Genomic DNA, 11675 nt, shown 5'->3' with positions numbered 1-11675 from the left:
GCTTGAATTTCATTTTACCAATAAAATCAAAGCCGTTTTTGCATTTGCAAATTACATCATTATGAAAAGGCCTTCAGCGTTGTTTAATTTCAAGAAGCACTCACTGAGTGCAGTGTTTGACACCTCTCCTGTAGAGACTCATCAAGCATTTTGTGCAAAGATTCAAATGACAGACCGGCAGACGAAAGGGGAAACAAAACGTTCTTTTTCATTTAAGCTTAGCTGGAAAAAATCTTCACCACCATAATTGTTGTTATGTAACTGAAAGGCAGCTTCGCTGATAAATGTGCAAACAAATACGAACTGTACAAAACCCTGCAGCATAATTTGCTTTAAAATATGGCGTGAGTGTTCAGATTTAATCTGTATTCAGAAAACCTGGAAACAGCGTTTTGTGCTCCATCAAGTGAACTTTAGCAGGATTTACAGTGTAGTGCGTCACCTCACTGTAACACCAAACGTTTTGCTGCTGTGTGAATATCAGGGTGAACTTTGGAAGCAGACTGAGTATACACGTAATCTGATTACCTCGGCAAGGAGAGGAGATCAATGGTCTGATCTCCACAGAGAATAAATCATTTACAAAAATACTATGTTTTTTGTGCTCTGTGTGTGACTGACCTCCACTCTTTTGTTGCTGGTGAAGGATTGAGAGTGATCAGCATAAAGACAGGAATACAGTTTCATAGCTTTGCATATACTGGAATGTGACCCATGAAGGGCACTTCCTTTGTATTTTCACACCAGCTGACAGGAAATGAGCCAAAGGTGTTACTTCTTTGAGAAGAGTTCGTCTGACAAAGCCCAAGTATGAGTCACGAAGCAAAGAAACCAAAGAAAAGGCAGACAATTTTTCCCCCGAGAAGGGTATATCCTCTGTGACACAAGATCTGCCATCTCAACCTCTCCTCGGGACTGCCTCTGGCTGTGGCGGCTTATCTTACTCCCTGACTTAGTTTTTTTCCTCTAATGACTACCTTTAAAAGGCACTTCCTGTGAGCAGTGACATCACAGTGTGGTTCACAGGCAGGGAGGGGTCCGGGGAAGTGAAGGGAGGAGAGATCACTTGGACATGAAGCCTACTTATGTTTTTGGCGGCACATGGAAACCAGCTCACTTGGAGATTCACTGAGTAATTCAAAATAATAAAAAAAAACACTCTCACAATTTTATTACACTAACCATCCACTTGTTTTTTTTTTATTTTTTATCTTTCTCCTACCCAAGCAGCCAACCTGAATCCTGTCATTTGTGCTCAAATACACTGCAGGTTCCACCTCTTTTCACTTCGTTGGTCACAACTTGTCAGGAGGAATTCGAAAAATGTGGCTGAAATTATAAAAGGGGTTTAGTGAGCGTCTGGTCCGTGCTAGGGCCAAACACGCAACGATAAGCCTTTTTGGGTTTGGAAGCAGGGGAAGCAAGCTGCAAAGGATTCCCAAACTCAGGAGGAGGAACAGTCTGTTCTTTCTCTTTCTGCACAAACACACCTCTGCTTTTCTGCCTCTATTGATTCCACTTGTTTGTGGCCATTGTGTCACCGTGTTTGCTTAGTGTGCATGTCACTGTTGGGTTTGTTAGGCCCAGTTAGATTACAGAGTTAATGCAACACCACTTATGGCCTAGCAGGGCCAAGTGGCAGGAGATGCTAGGTGGGACAGACAGGGGATTTAAAATTGTGCATATTTTAAATTAATGAGACTAAACTCTCTCTGTGGTGCCGTGTTCAGAGGTCATCATGTCTGGCGAGTGGAAAACAGGTCTGGCTGAAAGAAAATGCAGAGGGAGAAGGAGAAAAAGAACTGCTTAGCTCAATTAAACTGTCAGAAATGTTCTGTGCAGATAAAGGTGTTTCTTTCTGCCTGCAGTCTGCGTTATCTTGCCTGGAGCCATCCCCATTATCACGCCTGTCTGCCTGCGGACCTGTGCTCCTGCCTCTGCAGCCTCCTGCTCATGATTCTTTTTATTTACATAAAACATAGCTTGCATAAGAGAAGGTTTGAGAGGTCTAACCCAGCACTGTCCAAACGTTGCATGAGGAATTTTAGGGGCACACTTTTATTAAGGACTTCTTGCAATACACCGTGTTGCTATCATTTGTCACAGACTCAAATCTAGGAGCACCCGGCTCAAAAGTATTCTAGTTGCAAGCTTGCAATGGTTTAGTGTGATTGTTTGTGACCAGAGCAGAAGGAATTATTAAAAAAATGACTCGTTTGGTTCATCTCGGAACTCTGACCCAGGAAGAAGACCCACCCAAAGTGAGCAAGTTCTGGTTGCAGGTCAGAAAATGTGTGGGATTCGCTCATTTTTTCTGTGCTAACTACTAAATACCAGTTCAAGCAGATAATGTATATCTTTTCCCTTTAAAAATTCAAACACCAACATGCTTACAAGGTACTATGTGCACCTCTTGTTGAATAAGATAGAAACTTATCAGAAGTGCCAACTTTCACTATGTTTCACACGCCTGCTGAACTTGAGGCTGCTTTAGTTTTCTCAGAAATAAATTCTACTTCAAGGAGGGTTTTTATCGTAGTTCCTGCTGGAAACAAAACCAGACTTGCAAGTACAAAGGGAATGCATCATTTTTATTAAAATGAAACTTCAAGTTAGACTTTTTTCTTCTAATGTGTTTTTAAACCTACCTTATTTGCTCTTCAGGTGAGTAGGAGACCCTCACCAGTCACAAAGTTTGCATCTTCAACAGGCCGGTTCCAATCTAATCAGTTTGATCATGCAGCAGCCGGATTCTTCACAATGACTATTGTTTGGAGATGTAGTCTCTCAGCTTATTGCATGCAGGTAAAATACACTTCTAAAGAATTACCTTCTAACTAACTATGCCTCATTTATTTTGCGCTAACTAAATATCTAAGTGCACACCTAAATGTTGCCCCATTCGTGGGTTCAAGGGCGATTCTTCAATCAATATGCAAGTGACGTGCAGCCAGATGATTCTGGTTAAAAAGAGGGACTGCGCCTTTAAGAGAGGCGGAGCCTGCGAGTCTCTATGGTGTGGAGCTTATAAAACATTTCTCAATACAACACTGGAGGGATCTAGAACTGTCACAGTGTAGTCGGAGCGCCGCCAACTTGCAGGCGTCCTGTTCTTAATGCATCAGAAATCTGAAGACTTTACAAATTCAAGCTAAAACCCGAGAAAAGCAGCGGATCGTTATTTATAAGGACAAAAGGACTGTTTGTGGGCCAGTCAGCGAGGGAGACCAGAGGAGTTATTTAGGTGAGTCCATAAAGTGATATTTAATTATTATTTTTTTTGCTGAGGGCACATTTGATGCTACTTCAGATCACACTTCTTTTATTGCTATTGTTTGCTTTATTTTTTCTTTTCTGTCTATTTTTTAAAACGTATATTTTTAATAAAATAAATAATCTAATCCAAATTGGAGTTTCTGATTACAGTGCTGACAGACAAGCTATCTAGAAATTATAAGCAGATTCATAATCGTGTACAACAATAAAAAAAAAAGAGTGAATAATCACATCAGTGTCGCTTAAATTGCGCGTTTAATTCAGGGGCTGCAACATCAATCCCTGATATGTATCCCACCTACACATGAAAAGGAAATCATTCATTGTGTATCTTCACTGTGCTTGCCAAATATCTGTCCTCTGTGTTGTGGCGTGAGTCACCTGGCTGCTACAGGGCTTTTAACCATTATTATCTCAATCCGGTAAGGTGAGGGGGTGTGCGCGCTGTTTGCTTGCAGCACAGGTAGAGCGGGTATGGTTGCTCGGAAACTGCTGCAGGGGTGTCATGAGCGGGGTGTGAACCGCTGCTTTCAAGGTCTGACTCCGACTTCTACTACCAGCTTTTAAAACCAAAGGGAGACAAACTAATGCACCACAGTGTCAATTTATTATTATTATTATTATTATTATTATTATTATTATTATTATTTATTACCCTTTTAAGCAAGAGTTTTGTCCAACTCTACAGCCATAGAAAAGGCCCACACTGTCTGGTCAGAAGGTCAGAATTAATTGACTGAAAGAATTTCTCTTGAGGAGAGGCGGTACATCATTTGTTTAATCCTGTTGCCTGTAAATGCGCCTGTGGTTAGCTGCCAGAATGGACTGTCTTTGCACCTGTTGCAAGAGGAAGCGCAAGCCTCAGGGGCTTCATTATCGAGGATCATGTTGCTTCCCGTCTCCGCCGAACCGAATCGGCAGCCCAGGACATGAGGAGGTGGGAGAAGAGGAGGAGGGGAAGGGGGGGACAGACTGGGGCTCCTGCATGCCTTGTTGGGCAGTTTGGCTTGTCTCGACGGCCCTCGTGCTTCCTGTTGTTTTAGAGCTTTGTTTCTCAGCAGCTGTCAGGTCAGCACATAAATACATGGCTCAGGAGACCAGAAGCCGTCACAGCAAGCCTGCAGCATAGGCAAACCTTGCAACTGCTTTGCACCCGAACGAGCACTTCCGGAAGGACAAGCCTTCAAAAATGCAGCAGTTGAATACAAACTTAGCAGAAAAATCTTTACAACGTGGAAGTATGCTAACAGAGCCATTAATGGTGCAAATTAAATCGTTTTTTGCTGAGCGTGTTTGTGAGCTGGGGTCAGGTGCATGGGCCAGGGTTTTTCTGGGTTTGTTTGAGTTTGGCCAATTTCAGTTTGTTTTACATTATTAGAACAAATACAAATAAATACAGTCATACATTTAATGAACTAAGAAATTAAATAAACTATATTTTTTCTCTATTTGACCTATTCACCATTGATCAGAGCTAATCAAATCAAACCTGACGATTCAGATCTCTAGTCGATTTAATGTTGCCTCTCTGTCCCTTAAACAGACAAAGAGTCAACTTCCATATCTACTGTTTAAATTTTATGAAAGTTGGCGCTATGAACTATTTAGAAGCACTTTTGACAGCTTGCATGTCAACAAATCAGCGGGACCAACAGTTTGGTACAATTTCTACTGGTGAACATATTTATTTAGTGTTACAGAATTACAGTGTTATTAGCTGGCAATGCTAATATTAAGTAGCACAGCTACAATTGACAAATTTTACTGGTTCTCCAACTTGAGTCAACTTGCTCAAGTCATTTTCATATCTGAGTTTTAATGCACGACAGTTATTTTGCAGAATACACCATAACTATATAGGAACTATATCTGCTTCTCTTGTCCAGGCTGAGGTTGTGTGCTCATTGTAACTGTTAGGAAGGGACATAAACAAAAATTAGGACATTTTTTCATGGTTAAACCTTTAACGTATTTGCGATTCCTGTGGAAAATCCAACAATAATCCTCCTTAAAGTCAGAATTGCAACAATCCAATATGGCTGCCAGGCATAGAAAACTTCTTTACAAGTTGTAGGTGTAAACTGTTTGTTTGGTTTTCTTGTGGTTATTATCCCATTAAGCAGGTGACACAATAGTTAAACTCTCTGTGTATTAATTAATACGCATGCAACCACATAAAATGAAGAGAAATGCAACATTATTGTCCTGCATCGTTGCTGGCAGGCAGTTCTAAAATGATTTAAACAAGAACCTACTCAAGCTCCAACATCCAAAGCAAATTTAAACTCAGCTTGGTTCTGATAGACCCAAATCAGATTCTGCTCAGGACCTCATACAACCTGAGAGTGTTTGTCTGGAGCAGAGCAGGTTCTGCTGTTCTTGTGAAAAATGAAAAAAGAAAAAAAAATCTAAATATGTCCTGATCTGGGATTTATCTGTGATGACTTGCCAGATTTTTACAACAAACCGTAAACTCTCTGCAGCAGTTTCCAAGCACAGCTCTGCTTGTGACACATGTAAATGCAAGTTCAGTGTCACACAAAAGCCAGATCAAATTTTGCTCCCAGCGCTGACGGCTGACCCCAGAAATATCAATACGCTGCGAGGTTTCCACCCCTCTGAATATTGTATTCATTGTTTACTCGGGCCTGACACATACTTGACGCGACACACACATTCAGGTCACTTGACATTCGGAGTTCTTGCAACATGCAGTCTATCTGCGGTAACAGGAGGAGCCCCTTATGGCTTCCGATTCAGGAGGAGCAGGATTGCGGCACTGGAGCGTGGCACAGTCGAGTTTTAAAATAAACTGGAACCATTGTGAGGTGCAGAAAAGAAAATTGAAAGTTGGCTCTGGCTCTCTGGCTTGTGTAGGCACCAATAATCTGTAAAACATACAGATCGAAAACTTAGTCTCTTTCGGAGTAAAACTACAGTACCTGAAATAAGTATTTCCATGTTTATTCTTTTTAAAACACAGAACAAGCGCCAGTTATTCAACAAAGAGGAGAATATTTCCTAGTGAAGAATCTTGTCAGTCATGAACTGCTTGACTTTTTGTGTTGGGGTTTCCTCTCCGTCCGTCAGTCTTCATTTCACCATCATCCTCCTCATCCCTGCCTTTTGTGTGTGTTTTTCAGACAGAGGAGAGAAGCAGGGGCAGCCGGCCGGGTGATCTGAGTGTTTCCTCGCTTTGATGCGATCCAACTGTGCCTGGAGCATGTCCACAGTGGGCCTGACTGCCCAGGAGATCTCTCTTCCCACAGAAAACCCCTTCCTCCGGGGCAGCTACTGTCACAGCATGGCTGGATCCAAATCGTCCTGTAGCTGCCACCAGGAACCCATACACAAGTAAGTGTTTGGGTCTCGATATTCATCAGGGCTTAGGCACGTGCGACATGTTGAGCAGAAGCAGTTCAGGCTCGTCTTGGAAGTGTTGTAAACAAACAAAAAAAAAAAGAGATGCTTGTGTGATTTGATGTTCTGAAATTCTAAAATATATTGTTTTCATTTACAGTTACCTTATGATGGAAAGCCACATAGAATCGAGCTACCGAGCTCAGCAGAAAGCGCCGCCCCAAAGCCACGAGAGTAAGTGTGTGTTGTATTATGTTTCACTTTTATTTTGTTTTAAAGATGGAGTTGTAAGCTATCTTAAAGCCTTGTTTCACTGATTGTTGTGTTGTGGTTTTCATCAACAGAGCCGAAATACAGTCCCAAGTCTCAGAGTTTTGCTCAGAAGAAATGCCTACCCTCCCATCTGTCCCTGTCCCACGCCATGGAACCATCCAGCCCGAGTCCTGCGGATGACATGCAGAGGCTTTCTGTCAACGAGAACAGTCCACCTCTAACACCAGTCAGAGTTTCCAAGCCCCTGCCACCCATCCCACCACAAACGGACATCTCCACTGAGCAGGCTGTGGATCATGAGGTGGAATCCTTCACCAACACAGATGAAAGCTGCCGCCTCGTGTCCAACGATGACCAGTATTCCAAATCGTCTCCTTTTCGATATGGACTCTCCCACAGAAGGAGCTTAAGAAATGTTGGGGAGATAAACTATGCTTATTACGATGGCCCTCTGGGGCCACACACCCAGCAGCACTCCCAACCCCAACCCCTGCACCATAACCATCACGCATATCATCAGCAGGAAGCGCGACAACAGCATGAACAGCAGCGACAGGAACCACCAGAGCATGCGGCCTGTCCGCGACCGCAGGACAAAGCTCAAAGGAAGCTACGGCGTTGGCACTCTGGCCCTGCGGGCTCTTTACACAAACCTCCATCTCTGCGCCTCTGTCCAAAACGTTACACCAATGGTTCAGACAAACCAGAGGTGCCACCCCCAATCCCTCCTCGCATGATCAAGACCACAGAATCGCGCCGCTGGTCAGCAGAGGTCTCCCCCGGGGCTTACAGCGACGATGATAAACCACCCAAGTTGCCCCCAAGGGACCATTTTCCCAGAAGCATCTCCCGCACCCCAAGTCCAAAGAGCCTCCCCACATATCAAAACGGAGTCATGCCCCCAACTCAGAGTTTTGCACCGGACCCCAAGTACGTTAGCTGTCGGTGTTTTCATAGACAGAACAGCGAGGGCTCTACATGCACCGTTCCTATCATCCTGAAAGGCGACAGCAACACACATTACTACATTCTGCCTCAGCGGTCTTCGTTTGCAGATTCGTCCTGTGACTGCCACACCAAGAGGAAAGTAGATCTAGTTTAGTTTGAGATGTTTTAGTGGAGGGAGAAGGACTGTACATGAGCAAAACAAAAAAAACAACAACTAAACAAACAAAAAAAAAAAACTCGACAAAATAGTGAAACCAGACGCTAACAACAGTCAAACTGCTGCTTTTTACAGTTTTTATTTTCTTAATACCCCCTCGTATTTTTAACTCGCAGGGTATGTGTGCACTGTATACAGTTACTGGTAATGTTGAACAGCTATCACAACTAAGATACTTTGTCAGACTAAGGATTGTGATCAACATTCAACTTTGTAGAGATTATTTTTGATATGATTTTATTTCATGACATTCATTACTGTACTGTTTTATTTTTTCTTTTGTTTTAGTTGTCATTGACGATATGGTACAATCAACAGGGGCAAGCGGGCCTTGCACCCTATGTGCTCAGTGTTTTGTGTCTGGAATGGTGGGGATGTTTTTTTTATGTAATGCACATGGGGCTTTCTGTGATGCTGCTTTTGTATCTTACAAGGGACAAAAGGTCAGTAAATGTAAACCATGTAACTCTTAATATATGAAGTCTAAACCCCATCCCAGTGAACTTTTTAATGAAATGAAGGATCCTAGATATCAGTGTGATGTTTTATCCCAACATTGACGTGATGTAGTTCAAGTTCTACTCGTTCTGTATTTCCCCCCCACATGGCACGTTGTTTCTGGTAGCTACGCTTGTTTCCAAAGGAATCTTTGGTGCAGCTTATATGGAGAAGTTGTCTGTTGATGAGAGTATTTGTGTTTGTGCATGTGATTCCCAATCGTTTAGTGGTGGACTTTCTGCAATATGTAGAGAATTGTCAACACAACCTGTTACTACTGTGTGCCGCTTCTTTTTTTTTTTTTATGCACACATTCATTTATTTCCAGTCTGTGTCGACGTCTGTCCAGGTTGCACAGTAGTTGTGTTCATGCATCCGTACTGAAGTTTTCTCAAACTGTTAGAGGAAGCAATAGTTATTTTTGTTTGTGCTCAAAAGTTGGACTTTCCGAGATCTCAGTCAGAAAGGGAACAGAAATGCCTCAAACCAATATCCAATATGGCTGTCGGACATGTAACACATAGTGGAAAGTGTGGTTATAAGCTATTTGTTAGCACTTCTGAGAGTGTGTGTTGTATTAAACCACTGGCATACATACTTATTTTTATGAACATGTTCATTTTAGAGTTTGCTTAAAAAGGAAAGGAATATATTATTATTAGTTGTATTGTTCAATCCCACAAGCTTTTCCGACCTTTTGAATCCGCTCAACACGTCATTCACTAAATCTGACTTCCAAGTCAAACTGAGCTCAGCATTACGTTTGGTCACATTCTGAAAAAAAGTATTACGACATTTTTCAACTCATTCAATATTTCCTTTAAATTGCCCAAAACGGTTTTGAAATATTAAAGATTAGACCCCAAGCTCAATATGTGACCTGACTTTTGACCTAATATTCATAAATAGATTTGAAATCTGGCAGATCTGCGATAAGGGATGTCAGTCCAACCAGTTAATACAGCGACGCTGCAGGATTCAGCCTCCCGCCTGCCTGACACCGACTTTCCTGTTCTGCACACGCATTCCTTGCTTTACGTGATTGCAGTGGGTGTGGCTTGAAAAGACTTTGGCTGCTGGCAGCCAGGAAGAACGTATGAGTTTTATTGTTGTAGATTATTCACCAAGCACCCGGATGTTGTGAAAATTGTAGCACATGTATTGAAGTAACCCCTTCGCTATCAAACACGGTGTTCAGTTTTTGGGAAACATAACCTTTGAGGTCAGTCGTTCATTAAAGTCTACTCCCTCTATGTCCTCCTCTTCCTCACCCCCCACAATGTTGCTTTTTGACCTAAATGTTTGAAATGTTTACATCACACACTATTTAATCTTAAGGTATTCGTATGTCTTATGAGAAATAATGAAACTAAATGAAGACTAGTATATCAAGAAATAACTTCTCTGCTGTGGTTGAAGCAAAATGCACTGGGAGAGTTCAGTATGCTTTGTACAGTATTTAACGATTCCATTTGTTATTATGAATAGCTGAGACTTTTAGAAGAAAGCCAAAATAAAATGACTTATTTATGAGCTTGCTTCAGTCTTGTTTCTTGCATCTGTCAGCGTGAACTCGGTAGTTCCTTTCAGCTGTTTGGCCTGTTTTATCACCCACACGCCCTCATGCTGTGCCTTATTGTGACTGGCCTCCATCCAGAGAAAGAAGAGCGACAGGTGTAAAATTTTCCTCTTCCTGGTTAAAAAGCAATTTCCTCCTTGCATGACTGCTCTCCTGTTCCCCGTCAACCAACTTTGCACACAAAGGTTTTTTTTAAATCATTTTTTAAAATACACTTTAACAGTAATTATTACTTTTTACTCTTTTGTTGAGTCCAGGTGGTGAACAAGTGGAGCAAAGTCAAATATCCCCTAAATAAACTGCAGACCAACTGCTGTTAAATTATACTCAATTAAACCTTTCAGACACGGACAACAATTTGTGATTCTCTAGATTAGGTGTTTTTTTATTCATTTATTTTTGCAACAAAGGGTGGCAGCTCAATCTACTCAGGCCACGTACAAACCTTTTCACTTGGTTCACTCAGGCAAGCTTGAGCACTGACAAAGGCAACCAAAGAAAGGGAGATTGCTTGTTTTAAACATCTTCTGAACTGGAAATGAACAAGCGAGGTTTGTGACAAGCATCTGAATTCACAAAATGGCATCATTTATAGTAAGAAGGAAGAATTTATTTTTTTTGTCGGCTTTATTTTTTTGTAGATATTTTTAAAACTTCGCCCATGGGATATTTTTAAGAGTAAATCATTTGGCATGTCAATCTATTTCTGTCCTCTTTCTGTTTCCTTATTTTGTGCTCCAAAATTGGTCACGACTTCCTGTCCCTCCTTACTAAGCTGTTTTCAGAGTAATTAACTTCCTGTGAGTGAATTTACTTCAAGCTTAAGACTTTTATTCTGACCTCAAAGTTCTCACTAATTGTTTGACTTGTGGAGCTTGTTCTTTGGATGAAAACTATTATGATGATCCCAGTTACAGATTCAGCTATTGTTGCACTCCCTCTGCTGGCTGTCTTGAGCAAGACATGCCTGCGTTAAAAAAGAGAGAGTTGAATCTAATAATTTTAAAGATTTAGAATTAATTAATTTCATTTATTCAATTCAAAATGTAAAAGACATTTTTTTTAACAAAGATGAATTTATTTCCAGTGTTTATTATAATTTGGATTCTTATGGCTTACAGCATGCCAACCCTTATTCTGCTCATCCCAGGTAAGACACTCCTGACATTGTCTCTAGTTCAGGAGTGGCTTAACTTGAGGATTACAACAGTGGCGGGATATGTTTGTATGTGGTATCCATTTTTTATGTGCACCACACTTTTTTCTTCCACACAACTTTACATGAATATGTTTGGATTCAGTTCTTCGTTACTAACATATTTAATAAGGACCATTTGGATATGATATTTCAGATTTTTTTTAGTCATTCTGATTTTTTTCAAAAAACCAACTTAGGGTTTCTTCGTATCTCTAAGTCGACTGGATTCATTCAAACCCTGGCCTGGATGTTCTCTCTGAATGTTCCCCCGGTTCTCTCATAATCCAAAAAAAAAAAAGGGTAATAGGTTATTTGGCCATACTAAA

General features: G+C 41.3%; 1 protein-coding gene across 1 annotated transcript; it reads left to right on the top strand.

The window, feature by feature from the left end:
* Nucleotides 1-3053: 3053 nt before the first annotated feature.
* On the top strand, nucleotides 3054-10110 carry errfi1a (ERBB receptor feedback inhibitor 1a). The gene is made up of 4 exons (XM_007549724.2): nucleotides 3054-3244; nucleotides 6420-6630; nucleotides 6797-6870; nucleotides 6981-10110. The coding sequence occupies exons 2-4, from the start codon at nucleotides 6476-6478 to the stop codon at nucleotides 8009-8011; spliced, it is 1260 nt and encodes a 419-aa protein (XP_007549786.1). The 5' UTR covers nucleotides 3054-3244; nucleotides 6420-6475; the 3' UTR covers nucleotides 8012-10110.
* The last annotated feature ends 1565 nt before the right edge of the window (nucleotides 10111-11675 follow it).

This window comes from Poecilia formosa, unplaced genomic scaffold (assembly GCF_000485575.1).
Source record: "Poecilia formosa unplaced genomic scaffold, Poecilia_formosa-5.1.2 Scaffold2, whole genome shotgun sequence".
NCBI classification, from domain to species: Eukaryota; Metazoa; Chordata; class Actinopteri; order Cyprinodontiformes; family Poeciliidae; genus Poecilia; species Poecilia formosa.
This window is presented reverse-complemented; position numbering and strand designations above follow the sequence as displayed.